The 21,049-nt window shown below is 40.9% G+C and overlaps 1 protein-coding gene across 1 annotated transcript in view; it reads left to right on the forward strand.

The window, feature by feature from the left end:
- The window catches only part of LOC149440032 (A disintegrin and metalloproteinase with thrombospondin motifs 2-like), a 987,780-nt gene that overhangs the window by 557,549 nt on the left and 409,182 nt on the right, over positions 1–21,049 (forward strand). The window contains exon 12 of the mRNA XM_089659016.1: positions 10,155–10,287. Within this exon, the coding sequence (XP_089515142.1) occupies positions 10,155–10,287 (133 nt within the window). The remainder of the gene's footprint in view (positions 1–10,154; positions 10,288–21,049) is intronic.

Raw genomic sequence — 21,049 nt, forward strand, 5'->3', positions numbered from 1 at the left:
AAGAAAGTCTATACTTTCACTAAGTAGTGTGGTCTGCGTTGACCACACTACTTCAGTAGCCAAGGCTATTTGGATCTCGGTAGACAAGAGGGAGGCAAAACTTTGCCAAGTAATGATGCCTCTGTGGTCTTTGATCCCTGAGTTAAGTTTAGTGGCCAGTGATGCAGTACATTCGCTATAAATGCAATATGCTGTTCCTCTAGAAGCATGTAGTATTCCTTTGTGGTAAGTCAAGCCTTATGGCTTAACCCGCAGACTGCACATACTTCTTCTATGTTGAACTAGCAGCTGTTCAAGTTGGATTCAGTGATATGTAAGATGGGAATTGATCCCTTATGTTAGTCACCAATGCCTAGAGAGTAGGAAAAAGGCAAGGCAATGAAGATTTGGCAACAGGGTAGACCTGAGAAAAGCTATATAAGGGAATACAATAATCCATAAGCATCATTCTTTGCCTAAATCTAAATCTGCTCCTCCGCAGGAGCAGCAAAGTTCCTCCTCACCCAAACTTGCCCGGTAGGTGTCAGATTGCAATAATTTATGCAAATTTGGGCAGTAGGTTCAGGATCTGTGGGTCCTGTGCAATAAGAATTCATTGGCATTTTCTTTCCTCTCCTCCAACTCATTTCATTAGATAAGGTGGGTGGGTTGTCTCCTAATGTATATACACATTCCTGCCCATTCACGCTACTGCAAGTATCTTCCCTTGGCCTTTTGAGAGTTTCACTTCCAGTTCATTTGACAGCCTTTTGGCCTTTCCACATACCCAGAACATTTTCCAGAATATTATATCTAGTAGTACTTCTAGTAGTGGCCATCTTGTGGGAGCAAAGATTACAGGTGTTCCTTTATGTGGACAACATCCTGATGGTGGCTCAACATACTCCAGGTCCTGGCAAAATTCTATTCAGACTCTGATCAAGTTTGGATTGGTCATCAACTGGGAAAGGCCAACTAATCTCATTAAAATAATGATATTCCTGGAAGCAGTCCTGGACACTCAGAAGACTGTAGAGTCACCCTCAGAGAAGGTGACAGTACTTGCACCTCACTTGGGCAGGTCACAGCTCTATCCCATCTGTTTACATACTCTGGTTTCTCTTCAGATCAAATAAATCTTTAAAATTTTACCATTTGTTGGTATCCCATGGTCTCAAAGGCCCTGATTTACTAAGACTTGAGTCTACCAGCAGACTCTGAACATTCAGGCAGACCATTGGCATTTTCCTGTTTCCATAAGAGAATACTTAGAATGTAACATAAAAAGTAGGCCTATATTATAATTTTTTTTTTTTTGCTGTTTCTCTAAAATGATCAGACAACTAATGCATTTACTAATGAATGTCATACATTCTATTTTCAAATGTTAAACATTTTCACACTTATATCTCAAATAATTTGGAATGTCTAGTTCTAAGTTCCCAATATAATGATATAGCTTCCTTCTCTTTAATGATGTAACTATTCTATGTTAAGGTATTAATGCGCATGGGTTATACACATCTGGGGGTGCAGCGGTATGCTGGCAGCTATGGGTTAGTCATCCAGCTCCATCCATCCATCCATCCATCCATCCAATGGTTAGCACATCTGCCTTGCAGTAAATGGGTCATGGGTTCAATTCCTGATCATGGCACCTCCTGCATGGAGTTTGCGTGTTCTACCTGTGCTTGCATGGGTTTCCTCTGAGTACTCCAGTTTCCTCCAACACTCCAAAGACTTGCTGGTAGGTGTATTGATTCCTGTCCAAGTTGGCCCTAGTGTATGGATGTGAGTTAGGGACCTTAGATTGTACACCCCTTGAGGGTTAGGGACTGATTTGAATATGCAATATATGTGTAAAGCACTGCATAAATTGACAGCACTATAAAAGTACCTAAAATAAATAAATTATTGCACTTTTTGGATTTTACATGCGTTGATAACATGCATTTATAGCACTGCACTATTATTTTAACATATTTCTATTCTGGGACTGTTGCCAATACCCTGAGTGCTAGCTGCTACCTTCATATCTATACCTAGATTTATATTGATCTTGTGTAATACCATTTTAGTAGTCTATATAATTTTACTAGCGCTCGCTTTATCATTATTTTTAAACAATATAACTATTCTACATTGCATCTCAAACTCTGTCTCCTACAGTGGCTTAGTGGTTAGAACTCACAGCACATGGGTCATGAGTTCTAATCCCAGTCATGGCTGCATCTCAGTTTGCATGCTTTCTCTGCACGGGTGTGTTTCTGCCAACACTCCAAAGACATGCTGTTAGGTTAATTGGGCCTAGTATATGTAAAAAAACAGGCATTTAAAAAAAAAAAAAAAAAAATCGGTCATACAATCGGCTGATGTTACCACCAACAGCAAAAAAATCGTCTGATTTTCGTCCCGTCTACGGCCGGCATTTTTACTTCTGACCCTTGCAGAGAGCTCTGCTATTATATTTTACATAAAAAGTATTGCGGTTGCAACATTGTATCTATTTCGGATACAGATGTTTTTATTCAGATACAAATAGATACATTGTTGCAACCGCAAGACTTTTCATGTAAAATATAATAGCGGACTGGAATTCTACTTCTTCTTCTTCTTCTTCTTTCCAACTTTACCAATAGAAAAAAAAAATGTGCCAAAACCCCGATTAAATTAACCAATTAACCCACTAACGGTGCAAAAACTTGCAGATTTTTTTTTTTTCGGATGATTTTCGACCCATCTATGGCCTGCATTAGATTGTAAGCTCCTTGACATTTGTGAATGCCCAAAATATGGAGATCAATTTTCAGGGTTCTGTCAGTGCCAGGAATATAGATCAATTAATTAAGATTATGGCTACTGACTAGAAAGTGGAAAGGGAGTGAATCTTACCTGCGTCCTTTTGACAAGTTTGACATTTTCAATTTTCCGTCTGTTTATATTTCATTAAAACTTTATTTTCACTAAGGCTGCGTTCACACTAGCTTTGTCAGCAGGCATCAGACAGGCATTTGGTGTTTTTTACGCTTCTCAAATGCCTATGAATATTCTGCACATGGCAGCACACAACGCTGTTCACACTGAAGCGTTAGCATTGCATCACGGCAAAACTGGCGCCTCTTGTCGAGTCAGGAGGAGTTGAAGCCTCCCATTCAAGTCGATGGTGCCGCTCCTCAAATGCCTGGCAGACGTTTGCGGTGTGGTTGCGAGGCATTTTCGGAGCGTCAATACCATTTAACTTCATTACAGGCATTTGTGGTGCAGTTTTAACGCTTGGTAAATGCTTATCACATGCCTCAAAACCGCACATAGGGTGTTTGGGGAGCATTTGAGGAGCGTAAAAAACGGTTCTCAAACACCTGTCAAATGCTATAGGGGCGTTTGGCAAGAGTTAAAAATAAAGTCAAGTGTGAACGAGCCCTTAAACCTGTCTCCTTATACAACTTGACCCCCTCCTCCACCCCCCCTGTCATCACCTGCAAATCTATGTATCCCCGCCCCACTCTTTTTATTCACCTACAGCTCAGATCTAGCATTATTATATGATTCCTGATTGTATCTCACCACTAGTCTGATTGAATTCACAATTCCTGGTCAGTCCCGTTCCCTGACCTATAATAACCTTTAGAGCCAATTCACACTACATGTGTTTCAGTTGCTTTTTTTGCATCCAAAACGCACAGAAAGAAGGTTATATGGTTGTCAATGTCATAGTTCACAGCACCGCTTGCAGTTCCAGTGCGTTGCAGGTGCTGCCAAAAAATTCAAACAGGCTGTATTGTTTATGCATTGAACTGGAACACGGTAAAACGCCCTGGAATGCACTAAAATGCACATGTCCCCAATTAAATTTTAGAAAAAGAGAGGGAAAAAAATTAACTGGAATGCATAAAAAAATGCACTGGAACACGTCAAAAACGCATCCAAACTGCACTAGAACACACCAAAAATACATCCAAAATGCACTGGAACACACAAAAAACGCATCCAAAATGCAGTGGAACACATCAAAAATGCATCCAAAATGCTCTGGAACACGCTAAACATGCATCAAAAAAGTACATGCAAAAACGCATCTGGAACACATCTAGACTGTTTCTATAGTGTGAACTGGCCCTTAGGACTTGTTCACACCATTTGTGGTGCAGAAACACATGCAAGAGGACGCATTGTCCAGCACAGCAAAGAAATGCAATGCTCTCTGCAGATGTGCGCAGGTACCATGATGAAAACTTAATTGCACTTCCACATGTCTAGTAAACACAGATGCATTCACAGCCACCAAAACGCATGGCACCACACTACTGTGCGGTTAGGTGCAACACACTTTTACAATAACATGCCTGCAGTATTTTTGCATGTTCCCACACGTTAGGCAGCCCATTGAAATTAATGAGCTGAGGAAAAAAAAGTAAAAAATGCCCATTCACACAGGTTCTCTGGCCTGTACAGCATGAATGAGTGGGTTGTTCATGTGGCTGGAGCCACCTGTTACACTATGGGGACACAGCAGCTATATGAACACAGGTTGTCATCTGACAGGTGTGAAGGCGTGGGGAAGTGGCCCTGAATGCTCACTGTCTGTGTTCAGGGCTGTACACCTGCACCCATATGCTTGTCAAATTATAACCTGCAGCATTTCCATTGTGTAACATAGGTTGCCTGCAAACGGCGACAGCCACAAAAACAAACCACTGATTCCCACGCTACAGGCCACATCACCCATGTGAATGAGCCCCAAGACCTCAATTACACACACAGCTTTTTTTATGAACTCCATACAGTTTTATCATTTAGAATTCACAGGAATATGGTTGGGATTATGTCAATTAATAATGTTTTCAGTGTATTTTTACCATAAATATAATTTGGATATTTTCTCTGGCAGTGGGGGGCTGTCAGGTATGCTGTACGGGGCCCCGTGATATCTAACAGTGGCCCTGGGTGTATGCTTGTGTCTTTGCCACCTGTATAGTTAGGAAGAACCTTGAACCTCTGCTATGTACCTCAATGGATCTAGGAATTGGACATGTTTTCAACTGAAAATACAATTATTAATAATGTTTCCCCGGCAAATGAGGATCAGCTCCTTGGTGGAGAACAGCGATCTCGCCATGTCCAGATGTGGTCTGGAATTCCACAAAAGAACAATTCACAAAACTAAAAAAATAGACTTGCAAATTACTACTAAACTCTCCTAACTACACTCCCATCCACTAACACTACCCACTACCACTTCCGGGTGTGTGCAAATGTCCTTCCACCAACGTCATGACGTATTTCAGTATGACAGCTGCTCTAGCGCCTCCAACAGCCGTCTTGGCGTTTATTTGGTCACCATAGCAATTTTACATGCGGCTCCATTGTGTATATAACATTCGCAAATATGTTTGCAGTTCTATTGTGGATTTGGCATTGGTGAATGTATGCTTGCAGCGCTACTGTGTATATGACATTGGCAAATATATATTTGCCAGTAAAGGCCCAAAGTCAACAAATTGGGGGCCCAATTTATTACTGTTAATAGGATTGTAGAAAAAGAATAGCTAGCTGGACATTGAACATGACCTATTCATTGGTACATAACATGGTCTTAATGCAATAGGGGGCTTTTGGTTTGTTAGTTTGGACATACTTGCATATGTGCGCTCTAACAAGGAAGATTTGGGCATATTATATAGCTAGCAAAAATAAGTGTTAGGGGTGCTAGTACATTTATTTCAGATACTTATATAGCGCTGTCAATCTACACAGCGCTTTACATATATATGTGGTAAATTCACATCAGTCCCTATCCCTCAAGGGGCGTACTATCTAAGGGCCCTAACTTACATTCATTAATATACTAGGGCCAATTTGGACAGGATCCAATTAACCTACCAGCATGTCTTTAGAGTGTAGGAGGAAACCAGAGTACCTGGAGGAAACACAGGCACAGGGAGAACATGCAAACTCCAGGCAGGAGGTGCCATGGTTGGGATTTGAACCAATGACCCTAGTACTGCCAGATGGAAGTGCTATCCATTTAACCATTGTGCTACATTCAACTAGAACATGAAATAATCCCGCAAAAATACATAGTCCAAATGTTTATTGATCAAATACACATTCCACATTTATTTGGACAGCAACAACAAGTAGGTACATTCAATATCTTGGTGAAAAACAAAAGCAGGATTGATGTTGCTAAAATAGAACGGTCCTGCTCATAAGAGCTTACAATCTAAAAGACTATACTTCTAATGAACTATGCTTTCACAGGTTACAGCAGGAAACAAACGGTTAATATAAATCACTTAGGCTTATCCACAAAACAAGCTGCAGATCAAAATATCAATATAAAAATGCATACGTGCCAAAATAACACCTCCCACATCCCCAAATCCCCCACACATACATTTCTCATCATGTTTGTCTGAAAACTGAATTTCATTCTAAATAAAGCAAACTTGGAAGAGCAGAGCAATGGACATGTGTTAGGATTACAAAGCAAAGATATTAAACACACGATCATTGTACAATAACACACAAACACACCTTAGAAGGAAGAACATGCAAAACATTTACAGCCCACATCAAAACAGAGCGTGAGTGTGGCCTGGGGCAATTCACCACAATATCTCTTCTTCCCCAAACCACCACAGACAAGGACATGCAGAAATAATGTGGCCTGTACAAGGAAAAAAAAATCATCAACTACTGCATCTCTTTATATAAGGTAGACCACACCCACCGCTGTCATTCATTTGGTCAGAAAGTGTTTGCACCTGATTAATTCTCTTCCCACCTGTGTTAACCCTTGGTATACAGGCCCCACAAATCAGAGTCAGAAAGAAAGCCACAGTGAAGTGTACCTGTGCGGCATACAACAGAACATTGAACAGGGATGTGAAAGGGAATCCTATTGGCAATATTTCTTGGCCCTATGGGCACAATTCACTCCAGATTATTGCATGAGTTAAGGCAGTCACATGACCACATCTCGCATGCAATACTGAAAATGTCAATTCACTTTTCCTAGTATGCGGCATTTCCCATAAATTGGAAAAACACTCAGGAAATCAAACATAAAAAGGCCTTACACCCCGGTCACATCAAAGCCGATTTAGAAATTGTGCGACGTACAGTGAAGATGATGATTTCCTTGCGATTTGCAAGACATCTGACACAGATATCTATGCAAATCACCACAAAAGTAGTACATGTACTGCTTTAGAAATCAGTGTCGGAAACACACCCATGTGACTGCTCTAATAGCAGACAATAGGGTGCGACTTGGCATACGATTTGCAAGTCGCATGTCATGCAAATCGTATGCCAAGTCGCATCCAGGGTGCACGATTTCAGGTGCGATTTGGGAATTGAAATTGTACCTGATATCGGATCTAATGAATGTGGATGTGAGTGTTTTAACTTAAGCGATATTCTGCAGCACAATTTCAAACGTCGGTCTTGTTTACCTTTTACAGCATTTTGTAGCGATTTCATATATAGACTACAATAGAAACCGCAGTGTAAAACACAATTGAAAATTCAATAACTCATTGGTAAATCTACAGAAAATATGGTGAAATTGCCAACAAAAAGCAAATTTTAAATCATGTAGTGTGAACCAAGCAGGCAATTCAACAAAGGAAATAAATCTTTGAAGATGCGATATCTGCATGCTCGGATAAAGGTCTGTTAGGATTTGGGGGGGTGTGGACTCCATGCCATTATTTTTATTAATTTTTTTTTAATCCATTTCTCTCTCGCTCACTCTTCTAATGGTTTGACAAACTTTCCCAAAAGGGGGTGGAGTGCAAACCAGCATTATCCAATCAATCATTAGTCCAGGCCCTTATCTCATTCCATTGTTTGACATTCACATAAGGTACAACTTTAAAGGTGTTTGAACAGACAAGGCCTCATTCTAATTCACATTCTAGGGATCATTTAGACAGAAAGCAAAGATGCTGCCACCAGCACATGTATGTTAGGGTAGTAACACAGAGATCATCCAAATTCATTGCATGGTTGGGATTCAAACCGACAACCCTAGCGTTGTGAGGCAGCAGTGCCTAATCCACAGAGCTGTTGAATGCTAATCCTTCCTGTATTTCTGTGGTGTGAATCAATCCTAGGTCCCTGGGCAAGGTCAGTGTAACTAGCCAGATATCTCCAATGTGACACAAATGTTGTGCTATGTTGCCAATTCTGATGTATGTTGGTTCTATGTATCCCAATACAAAGGATTGCAATACTAATACAGGCGTACCTCGATTTACCAACGCCTCGGTTAACGGAATTTTTGGTTTACGAATGAAAATCCATGGAAAATAATGCCTCGGTTTACACAATTGTTAATAATTTTTTTTCGCAATACAAAGTGTATGTCGGCGCTGATTTTCAAATGCAAATGCCAGCCTTTTTTTTTTTCTTCACTATATTTCACAAGCTTAGAAGTCACTTTCCCCGAAGTTACAGAAAACTTTGTATCTTTTAATAAACTCAAAGTAAACATTGTTTCCTTTAGGGATATAAATTCCAAGAAAACTTTCTCTTTTAGCTGGGGGAAGTGACAGGTGAATTTCTGAGCTATAGTGAAAAAAAAAAGGGAGAATTACATTTAAAAACCAGCACCATAATAAATAAAAAACAGCGTGGGGTCCCCCCTCCCATCCACACCAAGCCCTTCGGGTCTGGTATGCATCTTAAGGGGTAACTCCACACCAAAATGTAAACAAAAAACGGCGTGGAGTCCCCCCTCCCATCCACACCAAGCCCTTTGGGTCTGGTATGTATCTTAAGGGGTAACTCCACACCAAAATGTAAACAAAAAACGGCGTGGGGTCCCCCCTCCCATCCACACAAAGCCCTTCGGGTCTGGTATGGATATTAAGGGGTAACTTCACTCCGAAATTAAATAAAAAACAGGGTTCCCCCCAAAATCCATACCAGACCCTTGTCTTAGCATGCAGCCCGGCAGGTCAGGAAAAGGGGGGGGACGAGCGAGCGTCCCCCCCTCCTGAACCATACCAGGCCACATGCCCTCAACATGGGTGCTTTGGTACAGGGGGGGCTCCCCCCCCAAAGCACCTTGTCCCTTGGGGACAAGGGCCTCTTCTGTTAGTGGGATAATTGGTCGGCCATTTTTCGGGTTTTTGGCACATTTTGTTTATCGGTAAATTTGGAAAAAAATCGGCCGATTCTACCGATCGGCCAATTTTCGCAGCAATGATTGGCAAAATCAGATGATTTTTTCAAAATTTACCGATAAAAAAAATGTGCCAAAATCCCCAAAAACGGCCGACCAATTAACTCACTAACCGCCCGAAAATCAGCCGATTTTTTTTTTCGGCTGAGAAATCGGCCGATTTTCGATCCATCTATGGCCTGCTTTAGATGGATCTAAAATAGGCCGATTTTTTGGCCAAAAAAAAATCGGCAGATTTTCGGGCTGTTAGTGGGTAATTGGTCGGTCGTTTTTTGGGATTTTGGCACATTTTTTTTATCGGTAAATGTGGATAAAATCGTCCGATTTTGCAGATCGCCCGATTTTCACGGCAATGATCGGCAAATCGGTCAATCTTTTACCGATAAAAAATCTGCGCATAAGCCGTGACCTTCAAAAAAAAGAAGAAAAAGAAAAATGCAGTGGCCCATTGCTGGTGAGGTAGAGGCGATAAGTAAGAGACATGCATCTGACAGCACAGCCTGGTGAGGAGGTCTCTCTAAATTTCTCAACCTCTCAAATGTCACAGAATGAGCCAGAATGAGCCCTTCCATATCTTTGACAAGGGAAAATTGCCTAAAATGCTATGTATTTTTAGGATGTATAGACATGACAGATACATTACCAGAAATGCTGGAATTGGTGAAAACACATTTGCTGTGTGCTGAAAAGAGGGCTTCCTTTAGGAGACAGGTGTAAGCCAGTATTGCTGTGTGCATTAATAGGGAGCTGGTGGTCTGAGGGACCCATTACTAAGGACAGTGGAGCTTCTGAACAGAGAGCCAAGTGGCTTGGTATTTTTGTTATCTGTTTCTGCTGTGTGCAACCAAAACACCTGCATGGGCAAGTTTATGGACATTTCTTTAATCTGTTTTAATTAAAGTGGGCTACCACACTCTTAAAGCACCTTACCATGTTTTCAAGACTTTTAAATATAGTAAAACAATATGCTGTTTTGTAGGTTATCAGTTCACAAAATATGGCTGTCGAAGGAAATCAGACCACAAAATGGTGAATAAGAAGATGTGTGAATTTATTCCGAAACTAAAACCTATTCGCAGGACATGTAATCTTCAAGAGTGTTCACAACCCATGTAAGTTTATATCTGAACTTTGAGTTACTAAAGTCTATTTTTTTAAATTAAAATAACAGACGTTATACTCACTTGCTCTATGCAATTGTATTGCACAGAGTGGCCCAGATCTTCCTCTTCTTGGGTCCCCCGCCGGCGATGTTGGCTCCTCTTCTCCTTAGTGTGCCCCCATAGTAAGCCGCTTCCTATAGGTGCACATGGTTTCTGCGCGCTCCCAAGCTGTGTGTTTATGAAGCCACTTTCCATAGACTCACACAGTGGCACTTAGCCCTGACCCCTACTTCCTCCTCACTGCATTTGATTGGCAGCAGAAGGAGCCAATGGCTCGAGGGCTGTGTGAAAAGGAAAATCGGAGAAGAGATGCAGCAGTGCACAGCGCTGGATCTATTCTCCCCTCCCTTTCCCTTCCCCTTCACACAGGAAAGATTGCATTAAGGTAAAAAACTTTTTTTTTAGCTTTAATTTCATATTTCTGCCTCCACATGTCCTCCAGGTGCCCGTCCCTGTCAGGTCTCTCCCAGTACTGTATGAACAGGAGTCAGGCACTGTGTAGTTTTGTGATAAACATAATACACCTTATATGGAAGTATGCCTTTAATAATTCATATGGTAAAAAATAGATAACTAGCCTGTGGCTTTAAGAAGCCAGGTTCCAAGATGGACGGCCCATCTGCTCAGAGGGAAGTAGTGGAGTAGAATGCCTGTCAGTGCAGGGACCACGTGTATCCGACGTCCCAGCGTCCCGGATGATGTCACCACCCGTCTCCTGTCCGACTCTAGCACTTATCAGAAATTTAAAGAAGACCCTTTACCTGAGTACCAGAAAGCACTCAAAATATTGATTGACACTGCTTTCAACAACAGAATAATCAATAAAAGAGAAAAATCATTTTTATTTCCTACAGTGTGTAGTACACCTTATTTTTATCACCTTCCCAAGATCCATAAGTCCATTACCAATCCACCTGGGCGTCCTATAGTAGCCAGCACAAATAGTTTTATTAGTGGCCTGTCTAAATACATTGACTTTTTCCTTCAACCAATAGTCATGGCATTGCCATCGTTCATCAGGGACTCTAGTCACATTATAGAGGTTTTAAGTAAATATAGATGGCAATCAGGATACCATTGGGCCTCACTGGATGTGTCGTCACTCTACACGCCCATCCCCCACAGAGTAGGTTTGTCTGCCCTTCAGCACTTTTTATCATCAGATGCCCACATGAACTCCGTTCAGGCTGGTTTCATTATTGATTGCACAGAATTCTGTTTACAACATAATTATTTTACCTTTTTAAATCAGTTTTACTTGCAAATAAACGGCACAGCCATGGGGGCAAATTTTGCTCCTTGTTACGCTAATCTAACTATGGGCCTCTGGGAGAATTTATATGGTCAAACAACCCCTTTGCCCAACATATTGTCTTCTTTGGAAGGTATATTGATGACATTATTTTAATCTGGGATGGTGCTCGACACGTTTTTATATATATATATATATATATATATATATACAGTCAGGTCCATAAATATTGGTACATCGACACAATTCTAACATTTTTTACTCTATACACCACCACAATGGATTTGAAATGAAACAAACAAGATGTGCTTTAACTGCAGACTGTCAGCTTTAATTTGAGGGTATTTACATCCAAATCAGGTGAACGGTGTAGGAATTACAACAGTTTGCATATGTGCCTTCCACATATGTATGCATATGTGCCTTCCACATATGTATGCTCTATACTGTATGTTCCAGCACCTGGCAATGAAGTTAATGCAGTATTAAAACCAAAAGAAATGTAATGTATTGCAACTTACCAACCATTAGATATGGTGGCTGCATTAGTTTTATTTTTTTTAGGCTTTTCTCCTCTGTTTTCATCTGGTGATATACCCAGTAACACACCTCCTCTATTTGCTAGACACCACTGGAGAAATGAGCACAGGACACAGCAACATTGTCAATTTTGGGGGAGGGGAGTGTCAAAAGTTCCAGCAGATTGGGATTTTGGCAAACATTTTTTTTTTTTTTTGGATAATGGTTTTACATGAATAAATAAAAGCTGATCATTTTAGTCACCCCTGCCAGTGGTAAATGGATTGTCTCCTCCATAAAAACCGATACATTCTGCTGGACAACTTGAACTTCTGAAAAACAGTAACTTGATGGCTGAATTACCACATAAAAATAAAAGAAATAAAGCCTAAAAAATTAATAAAGCCATCACATCTAAGAATTGGTAAGCTGCAATTTATATTAAATGTTTGTTTTTTGGGTTTATTACCGTTTTAAGTCCTATCCTGGGGAGAGAGAGTAGTGTGAGAGCATTTGATCAGGTAAATGATAACAAATGGGTAGATTAACTTTTTCTGTGATGATCACCAATGTAGGAAGGGGGGTTAACTTTCAAAGCCATGACCTCCAGTATGGGGGCAGGGGGTTAATATTTATTGCTTTGATCACCAATGGGAGAGGAGGGTTAACTTTCACTGTCATTGCTGCCATGATCACCAATTAGGGGGGGAAGGGAATGGGAGGCTTGTGTGGGAGGGGTTTTAATATTACTGGTACTGTACTCCAACTTCATATATATATATATATATATATATATATATATATATATATATATATATATAATTATTTTTTTTTTATTATTATTATTACCGTATGTTTATTGAGTCGTTATATGTACATCCTTTCATATATTTCATTACTTAGCTTATTTGGATGCACAACATCTTCATTTTGGCACATCATGCACCTCAAGTGTGCACATTCATGTGCACACATATCTTTAATACCATCTTTCTTTTCCCTTTGGGGTTTTCTTTTTTTTTTTTCTTTTTGTTTTTTGATGCGCTACTTTTGTCTTTTGATGCGTTGTTTTTTGATGCGTTACCGTTGATACATATTTTTTCTGCTGTTTTGATATATTCCTGTCTGAATACATATGGGTTTTTTTTCTGTGATTTTTTTTGTACTTTATCCCAAGTAGACATGCATTTTTTGTATGCATTTATTGTATATATTATTATTTAAATTTTGATTATTTACAAATGTGGCTTCTTAGCCCATATTTTCTTGGGATATTTACTCGCTTTTATCTGTGCTTGTGTATGTTATTTCATTTTTCATTTATAATTTTTACATAATTATTCTTTTTCTCTTTTTTTGTTTTTCTTTTATTCCACTTCGCTTTCATTTTTCTTTTCTTCCTTTCTTGTTGTTCTCCGAGATCACTGTTTTTGATACAATGGTTTTATATGTTTTGTTACAATGTATTAGTAGGCGTATCCTCAGGCTTCAGGAGTGCTGATTAGGACAGGTGTCCTTTATTAACTAATACCTATATAAGACAGCACTTTTGTTGTTTTCTTTGTTATGATTAAGCTTGAGATCCTGTGAAATGCGCTAACAGGTCCTGTATTCATGTCCTGGTGTTTTGTGTGTCCTATGGATCAATAAATATACACCTACTCATCAATCCTCCGGTGTGTGGCTGACCCTTCTTCCTGTTGCATCGTGTGTGGTGGCGAGCCAGAGCCTGCACCTGTTGTGGATTGATCTGGATTGTTTGCCTGAGTGGTATACCTCTGTTCTGGGGATAAAAATGAGACAAAGTCTTCAATATATCCTTGTGTTTGGTGTGGCCCACAAGAGAAGATCAAATGGCATGTATAAATAAAAGTCCCACACCTCCCTCTAGAGCGCCTAACAGTGGGGGACACCGTCCATAGGAGGATAAGTAGAATATATATGTATCTGGGACCTCCTTCACACAATAACACACTATCAATCAGCAGAAAGTGTCAATCCTTATTGGAGATGTAATATAGCCGAACGGAGTCCGATAGATATAAAGAACTTGTCCATGTATGTTATTGAGTCCTTCAGAAGCAGTGAGGATGAGGATAATAAAGCAGTGAGGATGAATGCTATAAGCAGGGTAGGTAAACTTATATTGTTGTTGGCATCAAAGAATCATCCCGCCAATTAGAAGTCATGGAGAGTTAATGAGCTATTCTGACCGGGTTCAGCGGATTGCCCTGCTGCCTCAGAGGTAGGCATGTGTTTGTTTGGCATGTCCACAACATGGGCTTATAAAATGGCCGCTGGGTGTTTTCCGCACATGTGCGCCACGTCACAGCGCCACGCGCAAATGCGAAATGACGTCACATGCATACGCCATGCGCAGATCACAACAAGCTGCACCAACTATAGATATTAATCAACTCCCAAGTAAAATACCAACAGGGACGATATATCCCATGGGTGCTATCTAGTGGGAATTAAATAAACCAATCAATACAGGTTCAGCTCCAGTGAACTGGAAGTGTAGATATCCTTGATTTTTTCAGTAAATAAAACATAAAGCATTAACAGTAAACATCACTAAAGTCCACCTGAGGACATGCCAATCAATAAGTAAAAACAAACAAGTAAAAGAGATTGAAGTAATTACCTTGACCACTGGTATAATGTATATCATATTCAAACTACATAAATCTACTGTATATATTAATGAAAAGAAAAGAGAGACACCATGACATCAAAGGCCATTGATAACCCACTCATAAATAACAAAAAAAAAAAAAGGGGGAGGCATATGGTTAATATTTCAAAAAGGGAACAAAGTTTAGACTCCAGCTCCCAGAGCCATCTGGCCTCACGTTGGAGTACAATTTTATCAAAGTCCCCCGCCCCCCAATATTGTAAAGGACTACTTCTAGTACCCAACATTTTAAAGATTTAAGGTCATTATTATACTGTAGACATATATGTCTAGCTAATGGAAATTTCATACAGATGATCTTGAAACATTTTCTGAATAGTTTGAATGGTCTTGCAAACATTGAAGGACCCACAGGAGCAGAGGATAACATATACAACTCCCGTAGTGTTGCAGTTAGTTTTTTGTCTGCACCTGAGGGTCCTTCCCATCAGTAATGCAAGTGTAGAATCCAAACGCACACGTTCCTGCATTAAAAATGGCTGTGTGTGTAAGTGGGTGCTGCAGCGACCGTCTGCTGGAACCAAACAAAATCAGCAAGGAAAAAGTCACCAGCACACCGAACTATCACATAGTAACAGCAAGGCAACATTTCGGAGTCTCGCAGGACCCCTTCATCAAGCATGTGACCTGCCTGATGAAGGGGTCCAGCAAGACTCCGAAACGTTGGCTTGCTGATGAAGGGGTCCTGCGAGACTCCGAAACGTTGCCTTGCTGTAACTATGTGATCGTTGATTAAAACCTTTGGACCCATATTGGTGATCCACGGTGTGCTGGTGACATTTTTCCTTCCCGTCAGTAGGACCAACGTATCTCCCTCAATCATAAAGGGACACAGGTCACACATTCTGCATCTGTACATCCCAGCCGACCTGCAGAATTTGGGGAGAGACCAATTGATGTTGCTGAGAACAAGCAGGTTTCCCAAGAACTTACATTTCCTATAGATTCAATTTGGGCGTTTTCTCACTTACCTCTCAACTGAAGAGTCTTCTTTCAATGTTTGACACAAATGTTTTTTACTCTTCACTCTTCACTCTTCCCTCTTCACTCTTCCCAAAAATCAACTCTTCCCAATTAGAATTTTTTGCCCTCTGGTAAGCCATTTCTTTTTATACCCTCATTGTGAAAGCCTTTCACGTAATTTGAGCACCTCCTCTTCAAAATCTGAAAGGATCTGAAATATTGTAAATAAAATTGTACTTTAACGTGACGCCAGGTGGATCTGGGAGCTGAAGACTAGTGTCTGAGCTTTGTTCTGGTTTTGAAATGTTAAGCATGTGCCTCCTTTTTTTTTTTCTTTTTTGCTTATCTATAAGTGTATTATCCATGGCCTTTGATGGCTTGATTTCTTTCATTTTTTTCATTAATATACAGATGTATGTAGTTTGAATATAATGTACATTATACAGGTGGCTAAGGTAATTACTTCAATCTCTTTTATTTGTTTATTGTTTTTACTTTTTTATTGGCGTGTCCTCAGGTGGAAATTAGCAATGTTTACTTATGTTTTATTTATTGAAAATATCAGGTATGGATATCTACACTTCTGGCTCACTGGAGCTGAACCTGTATTGATTGGTTTAATTCCCATTAGATGGCGCTCATGGGATATATCCTCCCAATTTGGTAGTTGAATAATATCTATAGTTGGTGCCGCTTGTGGTGATCTGCACATGGCGCATGCATGTGATGTCATTGTGCATAAGCACATGGTATCGTGATGCAACGCGTGTCCGTATGACATCATGACACATACGCGGGAAGCACCCAACGGCTATTTTATAAGTCCATGCTGTGGACATGTCAAACAAACACAAGCCTACTTCTGAGACAGATCTGGCAAAACTGATCAGGATGGCTCATTTACTCTACATGACTTCTAATTGGTGGGATGATTCCTTGATGCCAGCAACAGTATGATAAGTATACCTACCCTGCTTACAGCGTTCATCCTCACTGCTTTACATGAAGTGTAATTGCTCCTGAAGGTCTTATTAACACGCATGGACAAGTTCTTTATTTGTGTAATTTAGATCTGACTCCATTCTGCTCTATTACATCTCCAAGAAGTATTGAGACTTTCTGCTGATTGGTGTGTGTATATACACTGCTCAAAAAAATTAAAGGAACACTTTGAAAACACATCAGATCTCAAAGGGGAAAAATATCATGCTGGATATCTATACTGATATGGACTAGGTAATGTGTTTGGAACGTAAGGATGCCCCATCGTTTCAAGGAAATTAAAATTATCAAACTACAGAGGACTGAATTCAAAGATACCCTGAAAATCAAAGTGAAAAAATGATACAGCAGGCTAGTCCATTTTGCTGAAATTTCATTGCACATGCTTGTATGCATGCCTAACAATATCGGGGCATGCTCCTAATGAGATGGCATCCTGGGGTATTTCCTCCCAGATCTGGACCAGCTCCTGGACAATCTGAGGTGCAACCTGGCAGCGTTGGATGGACGGAAACATGATATCCCAGAGGTGTTCTACTGGATTTAGGTCAGGCGAGCGTGGGGGCCATTCAATGGTATCGATTCCTTTATTCTCCAGGAACTGCCTGCATACTCTCGCCACATGAGGCTAGGCACTGTCGTGCACCAGGAGGAACCCAGGACCCACTGCAACAGCATAGCGTCTGACAATGGGTCCAAGGATTTCATCTGGATACCTAATGGCAGTCAGGGTGTCATTGTCTAGCCTGTAGAGGTCTGTGCATCCCTCCATGGATATGCCTCCCCAGACCATCACTGGGCCACCACCAAAACAGTCATGCTGAACAATGTTACAGGCAGCATAATGCTCTCCACGGCTTCTCCAGACCCTTTTACGTCTGTCACATGGGCTCAGGGTGAACCCGCTCTCATCTCTGAAAAGCACAGGGCGTCAGTGGTGGACCTGCCAATTATGGTGTACAATGGTAAATGCCAATCGAGCTCTATGGTGCCAAGCAGTGAGCACAGGACCCACTAGAGGACATCGGGCCCTCAGGCCACCCTCATGAAGTCAGTTTCTGATTGTTTGGTCAGAGACATTCACAACAGTGGCCTGCTGGAGGTCATTTTGAAGGGCTCTGGCAATGCTTATCCTGTTCCTCCTTGCACAAAAGAGCAGATACCAGTCCTGCTGATGGGTTAAGGACCTTCTACGGCCCTGTCCAGCTCTCCTAGAATAACTGCCTGTCTCCTGGAATCTCTTCCATGCTCTTGAGACTGTGCTGAGAGACACAGCAAACCTTCTGGCAATGGCACGTATTGATGTGCCACCCTGGAGGAGTTGGATTGCCTGTGCAACCTCTGTAGGGTCCAGGTATCGCCTCATGCTACCAGTAGTGACACTGACCCTAGCCAAATGCAAAACTAGTGAAAAACAGTCAGAAAAGATGAGTAGGGAAAAAAATATCAGTGGCCTCCACCTGTAAAACCATTCCTGTTTTACAGGTGCCCATCTAGTGCACCTGTTGTTAAAGTGAGTGTACTACAGCACGTGATATCCTCCTCTGGGCTACACATGGTCTTTCATATATGGAGATTCTTTCCAGCATGAAGTTATTTTGGAATGGTTGTCCATGCAGAAGAGCATAATTATACAAGATCTATGTGATAACAATGGACTTTAGGAGCTATATTTCATGACAAGCAGCAGTGGGCAATATCTGATACCTCTTTAATACATCAATTAAATAGTGGGTGGCATCTATAAACTCCCATGTAGGAGAGTATTTGAGGTTTAGTAGAGGTTCATGGAGATGGTTTTAATGCACTTTGTACGTCTATTTATATGTTATTAAAGAGGTTGTTCACATACTTTGTAAAAGTCCTTCACAGCGTCCAAACAGTGAGTATCCCCTATAACCATATGTGGATTCTCCTTCTTTTTCAATATCCTTCAGCATCCAATTCTCACAACAAAATTTTCATCTTCAAATTGGTACCCTCAAAAAGATGCACATAAACACACATAGTGCATTATCCTTAATACACTCACAACTTTCTTAAATGAATCACACTCACAAAAATGTGTAAAAATCCGTGCATATCCAATCCACCACAAGTTCCACAGAAAATTGTCTTCAGTTCACAACTTCCTCTTTCTGTCCTCCCCTTCCAAGGAGATGTACCCTCCGGAAAAATTATATTACATAGTGTAGTACTATCAATTCCTCAATATCGTGTCCTCCTGTGCTCCACTCTTTATCAAATTGTGACCACCAGTGAAAAAGTGATAGAACCACTCCACCACCTCACAGACCATGCACCTTACCGGACTAAATCGGTCAGATAGCATTGGATAGAGACAGCTCTTCTGTCTCTGTCTAAAAAAAATTAAAAATGTAATTTGGGTACAGTGTTGCATGACTGCGCAATTGTCCTTTAAAATGTGACAGCAATGAAAGTTGAAAATTGGCCTGGACAGGAAGGGGGAGAAAGTAACTAGTGGTTAAAAAAACCTGGCTCCTAGCTTTTTTAGCTGGCTTCTAGTTTCAAAGAAAATTTGTCAAGCCCTGATCTAATTTGAACCTTCGCTAGTCATCCTATGCTTATGGATGGACATAGCAGTTCTTCAATAGCTATATTCAAGAAAAGTCAAATTTGCTTCAGTATTAAGGTTTTCTTTAAGTGCATGCACTGACTCCAAAAAATAGTCTGATATGTTAGACATGTTGAGCTAAAGGTGAACATAAATTATCTGAAGTCCTAAAAAATCCATGTTACATATACAGAGATCATTGTTTTATCTTGCTGACATAATAACCTCATAGTCATATAAAAGTACATAGGACTCCCTCTGTATTACAGTTGGCAAAATGTGTGGAGGACAACACTTTCCCACTTTAACTTGTCTACCAATATGGATAAACGTGCACACACAATTCAAATACTCCACCTATATTGTACATAATTTATTCCAGTGTCAATTTCAAATACTTTTGTATATTAGTAGATTGTTCAGAAAACCTAGTAATACATTTGATCAGGAAATTTTCCTCAACCAATTCTCATGACACAGACCCTCTAATAAGCTGTACTAAAAGGCTAAGTTCACCTTTCTGAACATGCTACACCTTTATTCAGGGTGTAACATGTTCAGCATGCAAAAGTATTGGGACACCCCTCTAAATCATTGGATTCAGGTGTTCCTATCACCTCCATGTCCACAGGTGTAAAAATCAATCACCTAGGCTCGTATACTGCTGCTACAAACATTTGTGAGAATGAATGGGTCACTCTGAGGAGCTCAGTGAATTCAAGCGTGGTACCGTGATAGGTTGCCACCTGTACAATAAGTCCATCCATGAAATTTCCTTGTTACTAATTAGTTCACGGTCAACTGTTGGTGGTATTTTAGTGGAAGCAACTGGGAACAACAGCAACTCAGCCATGAAGTGGTAGGCCATGTAAAATGAAAGAGCGGGGTCAGCGTATGCTGAAGTGCACAGTTCGCAGAAGTTGCCAATGGGTTTCCATGGCCAAGCAACTGCATCCAAGCCTTACATCATCAAGTGCAATGCAAAGCGCCGGATGCAGTGGTGTAAAGCACACCGCCACCGGACTCTAGAGCAGCAGTGGAGATGTGTTCTTTGGCGTGACAAATCAATTTTCTCTGTCTGGCAATTCAATGGATGTGTCTGGGTTTGGTGGTTGCCAAGAGAATGGTACTTGCCTGACTGCATTGTTCCAAGTGTAAAGTTTGGTGGAGGGGAGATCATGGTGTGGAGCAGAGGCGTCCCTAGGATTGGTGTCACCTGGTGCAGTAACACTTGGTGACACCCCCCTCCAACGATCCCTGAAGAATGGATTGGATCTGCGGATTGACCATAATGGATCGGACTCCAATCCATTATGCTCCCCAATCTGCAGATCCGATGCATCCTGCGGGGATCTTCGGCATGCAACCTATTCGGGGTGACACCGGACCCATTTCAAGAAAAGGTAAGTTGTAAAGAAAGCCAACGATCCCCGCAGCATGGATCGGATCCATCCTGCAGGTATCGTCGGCTTGCTTTACCTTTTTGTGGAGCGGGTCCAGTGTCCAGTGCCCTGATGATCAGTGCCAATCCCTCCTCTGACAACTGCCAGTTGTCGGCAGTACTTTCCTCATGCTGTGGTAGCGTGAAGAAAGTGCAGCCGATAACTGGCAATTGCATTTCCCGGTGATCAGTGTGTCATTGGACATGGCTGATCATGTGGTAAAAGGCCGCTGTGATTGGCCTTTTACCACACCATGTGAT

The sequence above is a fragment of the Staurois parvus genome, unplaced genomic scaffold (assembly GCF_062004578.1).
Source record: "Staurois parvus isolate SC_StPar_1 unplaced genomic scaffold, SC_StPar_1.0 ptg001129l, whole genome shotgun sequence".
Lineage (NCBI taxonomy): Eukaryota > Metazoa > Chordata > Amphibia > Anura > Ranidae > Staurois > Staurois parvus.